This window comes from Carcharodon carcharias, chromosome 25 (genome assembly GCF_017639515.1).
Source record: "Carcharodon carcharias isolate sCarCar2 chromosome 25, sCarCar2.pri, whole genome shotgun sequence".
Lineage (NCBI taxonomy): Eukaryota > Metazoa > Chordata > Chondrichthyes > Lamniformes > Lamnidae > Carcharodon > Carcharodon carcharias.
In genome coordinates this window covers 17,888,354-17,905,262 of record NC_054491.1, presented here as the reverse complement: position 1 = coordinate 17,905,262, position 16,909 = coordinate 17,888,354, and the positions used below count along the sequence as shown (strand labels likewise).

Sequence of the window (16,909 nt, the reverse complement as noted above, 5' to 3'; positions counted from 1 at the left end):
AGTTTGTGATCAGCATTGTTGATCTCATTCAAAATCTACTGTCTATATCCTAAAGTGTACCCATCACCCCTGTACTCACTGACTTACACTGACACCCAATCTGACAATGCTTAAATTAAAAAACTCCCATCCTTGTTTTCAAATCCTTCCATGTCCTCACCCCTCCCTATCTCTGTAACCACCTCCAGCCCTAAGACCTTCTGAATTTTCTTTGCTCTTCTAAATTTAATCGCTCCACCATTGGTGGTCATGCCCTCAGCTGTTTGGCTGTAAGTTCTGGAATTCCCTCCCTAATGCTGTCCACCTCTCTACCTTTCCTCCTTTACGATGCTCATGAAAACCTCTTTAAGCTTTTAGTCACCTGTCCAAATATCTCCTTATGTGGCTTTGTGTCAAATTTTGTTTGATAATCACTCCAATGAAGCACCCTGGGATGTTTTACTACATTAAAGGTGCCATATAAATGAAATTGTATTGTTCTTTTAATATCAATATTAAGATAATAGTAAATTGAAAAATACGGGCTAAAGTGCCACATGAACAAGATTTAATATCGGCTTGACTCCGATTCATTCCATTCATATAGGTTATTTGGTTTCAATGTAAAGTCCCCATTAACCTAAATGTGGCCTTACAGTGGTGTCTGGGTTTAAATTTAGGTAACAGTGATAAGATCCTCGCTGAGATGGCTATAAGGGTCTCATGTGAACTATGTTTCAACAGCTCTAATACACTTCTTATTAGCACAAAACAGCTCTTAAATGCTGCACAAAATTATCACTCTCACAAAGAGAAGTCACAGGATGGATCATATGGGGAAATAAAGGCTGTGCCCTGTTGCAGTGTGTGCTTCCAAGATTGGACATAAAGCAGGTTGCAGGAAGAGTATACAGGGAGCATTTCTTAGCATATAATAATCCGACAATGGTTGATGTTGACTCTAGGGGGCTGGGCTGAAATGTGAAATATTCTTCATCTCCTCCCTAGATGAGCAAAAACACACAAGAAAAGAATCATCTCTCTTCTTCCACCATATCGTATGCAGCCCTTCAGCTAAGTGCTTTGCATTGTACCTTCCCCGAAGGCTGCATTAGCTGAAACATCAGTATGTGTGATGTACAGTACACGATTACCAGCTCAATGTGGAAAACGCTCATTAGAAGCTGATCCAGTACTTCCAGCATTGCAGCAGAAGAGGGACAAGGCTGTCACTGTACAAGAATCAGCTTCATCTCAACATACAAACATATGAGGAAAGTTATTGCAGCTGTTCACTTTGCTGCTCTGGATTATCAGAAGGAGAACCTTAAAGAACACACACACACACTTTCTGCAGCTGAGCACTGGGATGCATTTGATGACTGCAAGGAAAAACTGGAGGCATGTTACCAAACATGGGGAGTGATAAGTCTTGGGGTGCTTTATGCTCACAGCAGGTCATGTATCTCAAGAAGTAAAGAGCAGGGATGTCCAAACGTTTTGTCTTTTAGGGCTGCTTAGTTCCTCTTGATATAAATGCCAACTGATTTATCTCTGCTGAATTAAAAATTAATCGTGTCATTAAATACTCAGGGATGGCCCTTGCTATCCAACTCCATCAAGCTAATACAAGAGAAAAATGCTAAGGATGCTGGAAATCTGAAATAAAGACAGAAGATATTTGAAATGTTAAGCAGGTCTGGCACCATCTGTGGAGTGAGAAACAGTCAATGTTTCAGGTCTGTTACCTTTTATCAGAATCAGCCAGGATTTCTGCTGTTGATTGCTAACGATGTTGGATGAGGATAGAATCCTACTCAGTGGGTAGTGTGTTCTCGCTTCTGAGGCCGAAGGTTGTGGGTTCAAGCTCCGTTCCAGGAACTTGAGTAGAAAAATCAAAGGTTGACCCTATAGTACAGATGGAGTGCTGCACTGTTGGAGATGCTGTCCTTCAGATTAGTCTTTAAACCAAGACTGAGAGGTTGTGCATCTAATCAGGTGGATGTAGCATATTCCATGGCAGTGAACAGCCTATCACTTATCCCTCTGCCAACACTACCAAAAGCAGATTAGTTGGCCATTTGGCGCATTGTGTGATCATGTTGGACCCAAGCTGACTGCTGTGCTTGCCTACATAACAACTATGTGTCAGCCATGGCTCAGTTGGTAGCATTCTTACCTCTGCGTCCAGAAGGTTAAGGGTTCAAGTCCCACTCCAAGAGCTAAACACAAAAATTGAAGCTGATTCAGCCCTGAGAGAGTGCTGCACTGTTGGAGGTGCTGCTTTTCAGCTACTCTCTCTTAAGTGAATATAAAAGATCCCATGGCACTAGTTTGAAGGAGAGAGGAGTTACCCTGGTGACTGGGCAATATTTATCCCTCAACCGACATTACTGAAAGACATTGGGCAGAATTGTCTCAGAATTGCACGAAGTGCTGTAGCAGGCATGAAAAATTATATTTTACCCGCTGGTTGCAATCGCAAGTTCCCACGCCGTACTATCTGCTTCCTGCCTCGTTAATAATGCATTCATGGGAAACATGCCAGAATGCTGGTGGGCAGCCTCTGAATTGCCTGCCATACCGTTACCTCACTGTTTCCTCACTCCAGGTGCCATATCTAAACTGCAGCCATGTACACACTTCTCAATGCCTGCAGCCCAGGATTGCTCCAGTGAAGACATGGCCCTGAAAACTAAGAAGAGTTCAGTGACCTGTCACCTTTTGGAGGCCCACCATGATGTCCTCCACCCCTGCTCTGGCCACAGGAGGTCCAGCAATCTCACCACTCCAGCTTGGGAGGTGGTGGCAGTGGTGGTCAATGTCAATGCTGCACAGAAGAGGTTGGCCAATCAGTGCAGAAACAGGACGAATGATCTCATCCATGTTTCCAGGCTAAGGCAACTATCTCATTAGTTCAAACACACGCACTCACAAGCCCATCACACATTCACTGGCATCTCACTCACTGCCAGCTCAAGGGACATCACCACTCACTCGCTTTCACACACATACTCACATCTCCATCTGGCCTCATCTCCTCTGGAGACTGCTTCCATAGACATCACCATCTTGAGGCCACTTGCACAGATCAACATGTGCCCCCCCTCCACACACTCCATTGGATATCCTCCTTCCCCAGTACAGCCCTTGTCCTGCAGCCTCTTCTCTTGCCTGAGGCTACTTTTCTCCCTTCCCCAAGCAAGGCCTAGCCCTGCAGCCATTGAAAAGCTACTCCCACCTTACGGCTGGTCTGGTAGGTGGAGACCTGCCCGTGAGCCCCCCTAAGAGTGATGTGGTGCTGTGAAGCCTGGCACGGATGACCGCGAGCGCTGCCCGAAGCAAGGTCAGCAAACAAACCTCGAAGTCCTGAGCAAAGTGCAGGTCGCCAGGTACACGTCGCTTATGTTCAGTTGTGAAACACGTCGGTGTGATTGCGCCCAGATGATCCAGTGTGGGGGGGGGGATGATTCTGGTGAGCAGGGCTTAGAACGAGATGCTAACGTCTAGAAATTGGGTTCCCGACGCACGGCGATGCCATTGACGGGTGGAGCAGACGATTGCAACTGGTTTTACAACGACGTGAAACTGTATCTCCCGATATTTTCTGCTCCTGCCTGCTGTGACGCCCGCTGCAAACGGGAGCGGACGATTCCGCCCACTAACTGGTCATTATCACGTTGCTGTTTGTGGGAGCTTTCTGTGTGCAGATTGTTGTACTGTAGGTAATGCAGCAGCCAATCACTATTCAAAGTACGTAATTGGCTGTAAAGCAATTTGTGATGTCATGAAAGCCACTATTGAAATACAAGTCTATTTTTTCCTAAAGTAATACATCGTCTGTGATGTCCTAGGGGCGTCCTAAAGAAGACACCAAATAAGTACATGTTCTTTCTTTCAAGCATGTGGTCCTCTACAACCTTTTGATACCTGAGGCTGATTCAATGAATGTGTATGAGCAGGTTGAGTTGGGGGTGGATTGGGTGGCGAGGGGAGTTATTCATATCTGAAACTACAGGTCAGCTGCCCAGTATATCTGTCCACTATGACTGAATGGTTTCTATTCTGATAACCAGAAAAATGATTCTTTGGGTAAGGCTCTAAAGGGGGCCTCCACTGCCCCTGAACCATATCTCAGCATTGGTCACTTTTTTCAGGAAAGGAAGGTTAAATACAGCAATCTATCATCCTGGCAACATAGAACCAAACCCATCTGCCTTTGGGGAAACTGATTTTGTACCATACAATCCCTTGATAATGCCTTTAAAAATGAAGCCCAACAAATAAGGGATGTTAATTATCCACTTTTACAGCTTTTGCATATTCCCTAAATATTTGATGATAGGAATTGGCTGCATAATTAATTTCTGTGACAACATCCCCAATATTTCCTGTCAGAGTACGGGCGCCAAATGGTTTGGAACTTAATCTAGATAGAGTAGAGATTTTCTCTCACTGTCCTAATTCCTGTAACCAGTATCCCGCAAGAGGAAATCACTGTTCAGCACAGTAAACTCTACACTTCTTTTCCCTCCCATTGCACAGTCAATGGCTCTGACGTCCAAAAATAACTGCAGCATCATCAAACCCCAGGCACAATGCCAGACTGTACGCATAACAGGCTCAGAGCAGCTCTACTCAAGGACAGACCTGGTTTAGGATATTGAGTTGCTGCTCCTTAGGGACTTGAGACGGAAATGGGAAGTTGCTAAAAAGATTAATGTGAAAATTTATGCATAGGCAGCAGCAGATTTTTCTTTCATTCATTCATGGGTAGTGGGTATCGCTGGCACTTACTGCCCATTCTTAGTTGCCTTGAGAAGTCGGAGTTGGCACTGCTCCTTGAACCAACTGGATTGCCAGACCTCTTCAAAGGGCAGTTAAAAGTAAGTCATGTTAGTGTGGGATTCAAGTCACAGACCAAATGCATAAGGTGAACCAGATGGAATTTCATGTCAACCTGACAATTTCATAGTCACTTGCACTGATACCAGCTTGTTAATTTCTGATTTCTAAAACACTGATTTCAAGTTCTGGAACTGGCATGGTGGGATTTCAAGTCACATTTTCTGGATTGCTGTGAAAATCATTATGAAAGACTTCCATCTTTCAGACGTGCCCTTATATATATATCTTACCTGAGAAGACCTTGGTTTGAGATCTCATGAAACTAGTTTAAAGAAAGGCAGGGAATTTATCCCTAATGCCTTGGCAGATATTGATCCCTCAAATAGTGTCACAAAAACAGATTATCTGGTTATTTGTTTCAATGGTTTGTGGGAGCTAGCTGTGCACAAATTGGCTGCTGCATTACCCACATTATGACAGTGACTACAGAAGACTTGAAAAGCTGTAAAGCACCTGGGGGTGTCATGAGGTCATGGAAGCCGCTGTATAAATGCAAGTTCTTCCTGTTATTAGTCCTGTAACATAACCACTATACTACCATACGCTTGCCTTAGAATGTCTTAATAAAGAAGTAAAATTCCCAAAATATTTCAACCATAAGTAGGTCTATGGATAAATATATACTTTTAATGATATTTCTGTACTGCAATTATTTTATCAATCATGGCTTAAAAGAAGAAACAGGGATGAACCGATCCAGTGTAATATAAGCTTTCATTTTTCATTTTTATTGGATATTAATGGCAACTCATTGCAGAAAACTCAAAGCTTACCCTGGCAATTTCAGCATATGCCAATCCCAGAATCCCCTCCCAGTTGGAGCCATTGATGAAGAACTTATCCGACTCTATGATGGCAGCAATGTTTGCTCTGACTGAGACGTTTGGACCGTGCGGAACACAGACGATATCTGTCCCGAGCTCCCCTTCCCACTTGCCCTGGGTGTATGGTACGTAGACACTCTTCCTCAGGTCTCGGTAAGTATTGGAGCTGAAACACAAAGGGTTTTGTGTGTTGTAAAATGCACTTATATAATCACATAAAGCAATGGAAAAAAAAACGCTAAAAAAGGACTAGAGTTGGAATGTTGATTTGGGCTACACCAATGCTATAAATATTTAGGGAATTCTGCTCAAATTGGAGGACCTAAGTGTGGTTGAAGCAATGTCCTTAGACCAGATACAATAAAGCAAAAGTCTCTCAATTTCTTTATTTAACTAACTTTTAAGCCATTTTTCTCTCAATTTGGGAGGAATGTAGAAAAGCTTCTGCCATTTTCATACTAGAGTCAGGGGTAACTCACTTCACTGATTTCCCTCCTCAAAATATTGTGATAGTTTCCTTTCCCACATCAGCCATCTCATGCTCTCTCTTTCTCATCTGGCAAATAATGGCCAAGTTAGTTGGCCACTATTAGAATGGCTATTAAGAATAGATTTTCCCTTCTGGAATTCAAGGCAATGACCATCTTCAACAAGAGAGAATCTAAGTATCTCCCCTTGACATTCAATGCCAACACTATTGCTGAATCCACTATCAACATCCTGAGGGTTATCATTGACCAGAAACTGAACTGGACTAGCCATATAAATACTGTGGCTACAAGAACAGGTCAGAGACTGGGAATTCTGTGGTGAGTAACCCATTTCCTGACTCCCCAAAGACTGTCCATCATCTACAAGGCTCGAGTCAGGAGTGTGATGGAATACTCTCCACTTTCCTGGATGAGTGCAGCTCCAACAATATTCAAGAAGTTCGACAACATTTAGGACAAAGCAGCTCACTTAGTTGGCACCCCATTCAACACTTTTAACATTCACTCCCTCCCCCAACATTGCACAGTAACAGCAGTGTGTATTATCTACATGATTCACTGCAGCTCCTTCGACAGCACCTTCCAAACCCACGACCTCTACCACCTTGAAGGTCAAGGGCAGCAGATGCATGGGAACACCACCACCTGCAAGTTCTCCTCCAAACCACACAACATCCTGACTTGGAGCTATATCACTGTTGCTTCACTATCGCAGGGTCGAAATCCTGGAACTCTTCCTATAGCACTCTGGGTGTATCTACACCACATGGACTGCAGAGGTTCAAGAGGGTGGCTCATCACCACCTTCTCAGGGGCAATTAGAGAAGGACAATAAATGCTGGCCCAGCCAGCGGCACCCACATTCCATGAAAGAATACAAAAAAAAATAAGGTCATGTAGAAGCTTTAGAGATAGCAGAGTCACAAGACTTTTATTCCTTCCATTTGGGTTGGATTTAATAATAATTGGATTTAAAACCAAGTTCTAAAGATGAAAACGTGGATCAGGTTTCAATCAATCAATCAAAGTGCCTCTAATCAAATGTGTCAACTTGTTTTTTTGAAAACTTTAAAATTTTGACCTACTCAACACCATACCTGTTTCTGTCTATAAGCTATTTGCCAAAAGATTTTCCAATAGATAAGCAAGATCTCAGAACTATTAACAAAGTTGAATATCCCCACACAAAAACAAAAACAGAATTACCTGGAAAAACTCAGCAGGTCTGGCAGCATCGGCGGAGAAGAAAAGAGTTGACGTTTCGAGTCCTCATGACCCTTCGACAGAACTTGAGTTCGAGTCCAAGAAAACTGTTTTCTTGGACTCGAACTCAAGTTCTGTGAAAGGGTCATGAGGACTCGAAACGTCAACTCTTTTCTTCTCCGCCGATGCTGCCAGACCTGCTGAGTTTTTCCAGGTAATTCTGTTTTTGTTTTTGTTTTGGATTTCCAGCATCTGCAGTTTTTTTGTTTTTATATTTGAATATCCCCACACCTGATGTATTAAAGTTGTCAGGTTTATCTATAGACCAATGTCAACTCCTGATTCAGTCATCGATGAATAATCTTTGCTGTGTAAAGACAGCAGCCATCGTTCCCTCCAATTTTCTTCCCTTTCTCCTCCTTTGAAGCGACACCTCACGCTGACATAAAAGCCCTGGGTTGTGGCAGCTCTCCAGAACGTCATGCCATTTTCACATGTAAGTCTCGTTACTGAGCGTAAACAGGTTGCTTAGTGGTGGGAAGCATCACAGCTAAACCACTTTCTGTCCTCACCGGATTTCCATCACTGTTCAGTCAGCAGTGGATGGCACCTTTGCTGGCTTTTGCCCCTGTCTAGTCCAAGGATATTGAGGCCAAACTGATGTGCCCCAACCTTCCACTCTGCAGAGGCCAACCAACATGGAAAAGACCAGGGGATCAAACTTCAAATTTTTCTGGTCTGTAGTGCTCAGCGACACTCTACATTTAACCTTGAAACCATTTGTGTGGCTCAGTATTTACTCTCTTTTAGAATCTTAGAATTTCGCAGCACAGCAGGCTTTTCGGCCCATCATGAGTGTGTCACGTCTCTGAAAGAATTAGGCTTCCTTCCCTACCTTTTAACAATGATAACTCATTCATCAAATAGCAGCAGACTTGTCAATCTCTTGAATTAATGATGTGAAAATCACACTCTGCTTTACCATATCTCATCAAATCAATGCAAGATTTTTTTCATAAAGTCAACAGATGCGTCGACACAAATCTTGTTCATTCACAGTGACTTCATTCAAACAGTCTCACCGTTTGTTGGCACTATGCTATTCTAGGTGAGCTTGCCGATTTGCTTTCTTCCACACGCGGCAAATGCTATTGCTTTCTGTCCCCTGACAATCTGTTGAAAACATCTGCTTTATTCACATTGCTGCAGCCCTGTCTGCAGGGACAGAACTCTAAGACAGGTGAGGTGGAAAATGTACACTCAGGGGATGGAGCATGACCTTTTGTTCGCCTGTCACCAGAGGCAAGATGCTGCCAACAGCAAACATGAATGGCTGCCGTATAGTTCATTGTGGTTTGTTGCAGTGCTGGCCTGAATTCATCTTCTCCACTGAATAATCAGGGAAGGCCTCCAGCCAAAAGAATAATGTTACGATGCTGTTCCTGCTACTCTGAACATGATCCTGTAATGTGAATGGGATGAATCCAAAACATCAATAGTCTGACTGTGTCATTGTTCTGTAGTTTAAATGAGGCATCAGTCAAGACTGGGCATTCCTAGTGTCAGCTTGGCTCCATGGTAGCATTCTTACCTCTGAGTAAGAAGGTTGTAGGGATTACAAGGGCTTTAGCACTTAATCTGGGCTGACATTTCAGTGCAGTGCTGAGGAAATGCTGCACTGTCAGAGAAACCATCATTTGTCTGAGATATTAAATAGACGCCCTCAATCCTTATTCAATTGAATGTAAAGGATCACATCAATCATAGAATGAGGCCTTTTGGCATCATGTCCAAGGCAGCTCTCTGCAAGAGCAGCTTAGCTCGTTCTACTCCCCTGTTCTTTCCCTGTAGCTCTGTAACCTTTTTTCTCTTCAGCTGCTAATCCAATTCCCTTTTGAAAGTCATCATTGAAACTGTCTCCATTACACTCTCAGGAAGTACATTCTGGATTCCAAACACTCGCTGCATAAAAAAATGTTTTTTCTCATGATGTCATTGGTTCTTTTGCTAATCACTTTAAATCGTTATCTTCTGGTCTTCGACCATTCTGCCAATGGGAACAGTTTCTTTCTATCTACTCTACATAGATCCCTCATGATTTTGAACACCTCTATTTGAATTTCTCCTCAGCTTACTCTTCTCTAGAGAGAACCCCAGCTTCTCCAGTCGAAGAGAACTGAAGTCCCTCTTTGTTGGAGCCATTCTCGTAAATTTTTCCTGTACCCTCTCTAAAGCCAGAGTTGAACACATTACTCCAGATGAGGTTGAACCAGTATTTTATAACAGTTTGTCCTAACTTTCTTGCTTTTGTACTTTATGCCTCTATTTATAAAGCCCAAGATCTTGTTTGACTTTTTAACCACTTTTTCAATCTGCCCTGCAATCTTCAATGATCTGTGCACGTGTACCGCCAATTTCTCTGTTTCTGCACCCTCTTTAGAATTGTACCCTTTATTTTATATTGCCTCTTCTCATTCTTCCTACCAAAATGTGTCATTTCACACTTCTCTGCATTAAATTTCATCTGCCACATGTCTGCCCATTCCACTAGCTTGTCTTTTGTCCTCTTGAAGTCAATTACGAACCTTCTCACACTTCACAATACTTACAAGTTTTGTGTTATCCGCAAATTTTGAAATTGATCCCTGCACACCCTTGTCTAGATCATTAATACAAACAAAGAAAAGCAGTGATTCTAACATTGACCCCTGGAGAACTTCACTATATACCCTCCCCTAGTCCAAAAAAGGAACCGTTTGCCACTACTCTCTGTTTCCTGTCACTCCGCCAACTTCATGTCAATGCTGTCATTGTCCCTTTTATTCCATGGAATTCAATTTGCTGGGATTATGTATCCTTTATCAAATGCCTTTGGAAGTCTATGTACATCACATCAACCACATCACCTTCATTAAACCTCTCTACAACGTCATCAAAACCTCAAACAAGTTAAATGGGATATGTCTTTAACAAATTAAGAAAAATTGGGCATACTGTGGGTTAACATTTGATCTTTGACCAAAACAAATTATCTGATCTTTTATAATTGCTTCCTGTGCCCAACTTGGGTGCTGCATTTCTTGCGTTACAACAGTAACTAGACTTCAACACTGAATAATTCATTGGACGCGAAACATCTTGGAACGATCTGAGCACATGAATGATGCAACAATAATGTGTGTACTGGTTTGGGCATATTGTTCATAGAGCTGTGTACTGCCCCATTTTGTCATACAAGTAGAGGGGGAGACACAAAAAAAAATTAATGGATCGGCAACCTCCATCCTGGCCTGGGGGCAGCCTACCAGCCTGGTGGTCAGATTTTACTGCAAACGAAAGCAAACTGCCCATTCTTTCAATCTCAATAAGCAAATAGACTCAGAGGTCAATTTGTTTAATTTGTGTTTTGGTAATTTAAGTGAAGTCCTTGGACTTTAGCATTCAAGGAAATTAAGGTGTTTGTGCAACATAAAGGTATGGTATTCTTTCGCTGCCTATTGTCTGTGAAGTATTAGAAAACAGCATTATCTTAATTAGACTGCAGTGACTGATGTGCACTAGTGAAGATTTATTTGGAACACAGGGCTCCTGAGACGTTCAGCACATCAACAGATTGGTATTCACAAGACTCACATCATACTGAATAATACTGATCTGCACTGGGGAGCTGGCACCCATGACAACCAGGAACAGCTTTGTTTGCTGCAAGTTTTTTTTGTTTTCACATTCTTCTCACCTAACCCTTTCATGGCTAAGTTTCCATTTCAAGCTTGTCAGCTTTCAAAGCATAAAATATAGTTTAAAACCTTGCCAGAAATTCTCAAGTCGAATGGAACAATTCCAAGAGGGAATTTCCCGAGCAAATTGCTTTTGAAGTAAGGTCTCATCTCAAGGATTTCCATTAAAGAGGATTCACTAAGAAGACTCCTTTCACAAAATCATTGAATAACAAAATTGGTACAACACAAAGGAGGCCATTCAGTCCATCATGTCCATGCTAGCTCTCTGCAAGGGCAACCAGCTCGTTCCACTCTGCTGCCTTCTCTGCATAGCCCTGCTAGATTTTCTATTCAGATTCCCTTTATAAAGCTCCAACTGAATCTGGTTTCACCACACTCTCACACAATGCAATCCAAATCCTTACTCATTGCATAAAGTATTTTTCTCTTATATTGACTTTGGCTCCATTGCTATTCAAATTCAATTGGTATCCTTTGATTCTCGACCCTTCTGCCAATGGGAACTGTTTTTCTCTGTCTTGAGTACCTCTGTCAAATATCCTCTCAGCCTACTCTTCTCTCAGGAGGACAATTTCAGCTTCTCCAATCTATCCCCCTAAGTAAAGTCCATTATCTCTGGAATAATTCTCATAAATCTTTTCTGCATCTTCTCTAATGCCTTCACATTCTTCCTAAAGCACAATGTCCAGAATTGGTCAATAACTCAAGTTGAGGCCAAACTTTTATAAAGGTTCACCACAACTTTCTTGCTTTTATACTTTATACCTCTACTTACAAAGCCCCGTATCCCATATGCCGTATTAACGACTTTCTCCTGCTGCCTTCAACAACTTGTGCACATACACCTGCAGGTCACTCTGCTCCTGCATCCCCTTTAGAATTCTATCCTTTGTTTTATATCGCCTCACCTTGTTCTACCTACCAAAATGTATCACTTCACACTTCTCTTAAATTTTTACCTGCCATGTGTCCGCCCATTCCACTACCCTATCAATGTCCTCTTGAAGTCTATCACTATTCTCACAGTTTTCAATACTTCCAAGTTTTGTATCATCTGCAAATTCTGAAAGCTTACCATGCACATTTAAATCTAGGTTATTAACATATAAGAAGAAAAGCAGTAGTCCTAATATCGATCCCTGGGGAATCCCACTATATACCTCTCTCCAGTATCAAAAACAAGCAACGAATTTTGTGTCCATGCTGTCACTGTCCCTTTTATCCATGGGCCTTAATTTTGCTGGCAACTGTGGTACTTTATCAAACGCCTTTTGGAAGTCCATGTAGAGGACAATAACCATATTACCCTCATTGACCCTCTCTGTTACCTCATCAAAAAACTTTAAAGTATTCCATCAGGGTCCCTTTTAAAGAGGACATCTCACCAGTGGGACTTTGAGAAAGAGCACCATCATTGTGGTTGTCAGCCTTGCAAGCCATTTCATTTTGAACAGACACAAAGATGTCTCTCAGTGACATAACTTTTTAAAAACTTATTCACCCATGGGATATGGGCATTGCTGGCAAGGCCAGCATTTGTTACCCATCCCTAATTGTTCTTGAATTGAGTGGCTTGCCATACCATTTCAGAAGGCAGTTAAGAATCAATCACATTGCTGTGGAGCTGGAGTCCCATGCAGACCAGACCAGGTAAGGATAACAGATTTTCTTCCCTAAAGGACATTAGTGAATCAGGTGAGTTTTTACAACAATTGGCAGTGGTTTCATGGTTACAATTACAGAAACTGGCTTTTCAATTCCAGATTATTAATTTAATTTAAATTCCACCAGTATGGTGGGATTTGAACCCTTATCCCCAGAACATTAAGCTCCGGATTATAAATCAAGTGATATTCCTACTATGCCACTGTCTCCCCCAATTGCAAACAAAATTACACTTTGCTGGAAGCTTATTTCAAGAAGGAATCACATAGTCAGGATCCCTTTTTAGGAATAAAGCAAATAAATGGACTGCAACAGTTCAAGAAGGCAGCTTGCCACCACCTTCTCAAGGACATTTAGGGATGGGCAGCCAGTGATGCTCACATCCCATGATTAAATTTTTAAAAAATTAACAAGAACATTATTTTGCTTTGTTCCATTCATTACAGTCAGTGTTTTGAGAATAGAATTTATTTAACAATGGGTACTAGCTTAAATGGATTATTGATCTTAACCGTCAGGAAGGGATTTATCATTTATAAAGATTTAGTCATAAACACAGCAATTATTCAGCATCAACTGGCTCTGTTAATTGACTCAATGTTCAGTAACTCCTCCTGGCCATTGATATCATTGGGACTCACTATTTAAATCAATATCAGCCTTTGGGCAAGGACAAGATCAGACGTGAAGAAGCTCTCCCTGGTTACTGACAGCTTTTGGCTATAAATTTATGTCTAGGTGGGATGCAAGTGGAGTGAACTTTCAGTGAAGGTCTATTTCAAATTCTAAAAATAAACTATAACCCTTTTGATTGCAAGCTCCTGGAATTCACTTCAATAAAATTAGATGTGGCTACACTTTGGCACCAAAATCTTTGTCAAGCAGAAATTCTTCTTGTTTGAGCCTTGGCTTCAGTGTAAGGTTGTCTACCAAATGCTGGTACACCTAATTTTGTTTAAGAAAAATTCTAATACTCATTATTCACATGATATTTTATTATTTTGATTTTCTAAACCTACCTAAATTCGATCATCACCCGAATAACATGTTTATCTTTAGCATAAATATATGGCTAAACACTATCTAACTCTATAGTGCTCCAATTTATTAGTGCCGAGTGTCACCATTTCAAACCTTTTAGGACCAGGTATACCAACAAACACTCAGCCTCTTCGACCTTTCTCGCTGATGAAAGGTCACCTCAAACTGAAACGTTAAATCACTTTCTTCCTACAGAAGCTGCGTGACTTGCTGAGTATTTCCAGAATTTTTTGTTTTCAACTCAGTTTTCCAGCAGTATTTTGCTTTTGGGCTGATAAATCTCACTCTTCTGTTTCATTTCTCTTGCTCCACTTAGGGAAGTTCTCTCTGCTGTTCTGACCAACATTTGTCACTCAACCAACACCACCAAAACAGATTATTGGACAGTTATCTCTTTGCTTTTCATGAGACCTTGCTGTGCACAAATTGCCCGCCTTTGTCTATCTAACAGGAGTAACTACGTTTCAGAAATAATTTGCTGACTCTGAAGTGCACTGGATGTCTAGATGTTCTCATTTATGCAAGTCTTTCCTTCACACTGCTCATCCTCCCATTTTCCAGCTAGAAAGTCAAGTAAACATGTTAACTCACCATGAGGAATCTCCACTCTTAGTCGGTCAGTGTCTTGAGAATGGAAAAAGTTGTCAAAAATAAATCGTTGGAAAAATATGCAGCAAAAGCCATACAATCGATGAACAGGACAAAACAGAAACTGATATGAATGTTTTCATTGGAAATGGGCTTCAAATGGTGAGTGTCCCTCTGGAAAAAAACACCAACCATGCTTTGTACAACTTCTTATTAGTGTGAACCCTCTGCACTGCGGGCAAGGTTAAAATGGTCAGTGATATATTCATCTTAACCCTATTGTTTTCTGTATTTCTGCATTCATCAATTGAAGTAATTCTCTCCTTTTATTATTGTTGCCCTGAACAGGGGTCCAAGTATATAAAACAAACAAGCTCTCAATATTAAAATTAGACTGCAACTTCTATATGGTAACAAGTACCAACAGAAACCTTTCCGCATTGTGACGGTAAGATCTAAAGCATTGTTTTGATAGATTGAAGTCAGGCAGCAAGGAGATAAATGGGTCTAGTAAAAAGAATTTTACTTGCCTACATGCCTCCCAGAGCAAGTCTTACATCTTAATCAGAAGAGAGTATGGCAGTCAGCTCAAACTTCAGGGTTTTGACAAAGGGTTTACATCAATAATAATGATTCTATAAAAACAGAAAGTGCTGAAAATACTCAGCAGGTCTGGCAGCATCTATGGTGAGAGAAACAAGGTTAATTGCAACCAGTTCTGAAAGAGAGTCACATCTGACTCAAAACATTAACTCTGTTTCTCCCTCCACAGATGTTACCAGACCTGCTTAGCATTTCCACCACTTTCTGTTTTTATTTCAGATTACCACTATTCTCAGTATCTTGTTTTTATATTAGTGCTTACATCAATAGATCTGCTATGTTTTTCTAGAAGTCTGTTTCTACCTCATGGAAGAGCATCGCTGCCCACAGCCTGACAATCCCATTCATGACATGGCTGCAGTGAGGCTGCATGTCTAGCTTGCTCAGGTCCAAAACTGGGCAAGGGTTTGGATAAAGATGGGAAAAGTGAGGAGCCTGAGTCACAATGTTCACCCTGCAGTTGACAAAAGCCCCTTGAAAACCTTGGTGACTTGAATAACTAAGGAGGTGGAAATAAACAATGTCTATCCAAGGCATCTTTGGTGCCCATTTAGCATGTTAGAAATACAGCCCACTTAAAAACCAAACCTTTCTTCATAACATCACAAAGAGGGCAAAGGGTCTCTGAGCAAGCTGCCTCCAGCTGGCTTTTTGAAAGCTTAAAGCACATTAACAAGTGGCAAATAAGCAACTGTTACACGTACGAGAAGCTTCCTCTATAGTATTTCAGGGTATAGTCTTGAAATTATGTGCTACGACTATTAATGTCCAAACAAAGAGTTTCACTGTGAAGTTTCTTTTGATACCACCTGTTTTTTTTAAAAAAACTATATCTAAGATAGCTGATAAAGAAATTTCCTGCAAATGCATTTACTGCTCCTACACTAATATTCGCGTAGCATAATTTAATGTTCTGTTTAACCCAACTGAATGTGTATTTCTTGTAAGTTAATTGCTAGCCATAACACCGCTCTGTCTCTTGTGTTGAGGAACAGAAGAAACCAGAGGAGATTATTCAACTGTTTGGACCTGCTCTGCCATTTATTTGGATCATGGCTGATTAGTGCCTCATTTCCACTTACCTGACTTAACTCCATGTTCCTTAATACCCTTACCCAACAAAAATCTATTTACCTCAGTCTTCAAAGCTCCAATTGTCCCAGTTTCCACAGTCTTCTTGGTGAAGAAGAGTTCCACATTTCTATAACTCTGTATGACAAAGTGCTTCCAGATTTTCCTCCTGAATGGTGTAGCTGTAATTTTAAGATTGCACCCCTTGTTCTCGATTCCCCCACCTTCTTACGTTTTCATTTTAAATGTTCAACGCTTGAGGTTGATTTACCCCCTCCTTTTCATTCACACCTTTCTCTGTGTTCTCTACCTGTCTTTGGGCGGAATCATCCCAGATTTGCACCAAGTGCAGCAGCAGGCGAGATGAAAGACGACGTTTTACCCGCTGGCCACAATGGCGGGATTACGGGCTGTATCGTCCCAATCCCGCCTCATTAATCATGCATTCCCAGGAAACACATCGTTTCACTGGCAGGCGGCCTCTGACATGCACACCACACCGACACCTCACCGCTTCCTCACGCCGGCCTTCATACCTCTCTGAGAGGCCCATTTACCTGCCCAAGACTGCTGCACAGAAGACATGGCCCCGAAAGGCAAGAAGATTGCAGCCATCCCGCCCCCAATTAGTGACACGTCCCTGGAACATCTTATGGACACTATGGAGACCCACCGTGATGTCCTCTACCCTCGCTCTGGCGCAAGGAAGGATAGCAACATCACCGACCTGGCTTGGGAGGTGGTGGCAGCGGTGGTCAATGCTAATGCTGCCCAGAAGAGGTCAGCCATCCAGATG

At 41.8% G+C, this 16,909-nt stretch overlaps 1 protein-coding gene across 2 annotated transcripts in view; it reads right to left on the bottom strand.

Moving 5' to 3' along the window:
• bace1 (beta-secretase 1) overlaps window positions 1–16,909 on the bottom strand; it is a 99,015-nt gene that overhangs the window by 45,637 nt on the left and 36,469 nt on the right. For both annotated transcript variants that reach the window (XM_041174338.1, XM_041174339.1), the window contains exon 3: window positions 5,661–5,877. In XM_041174338.1, coding sequence (XP_041030272.1) covers window positions 5,661–5,877 — 217 coding nt within the window. The remainder of the gene's footprint in view (window positions 1–5,660; window positions 5,878–16,909) is intronic.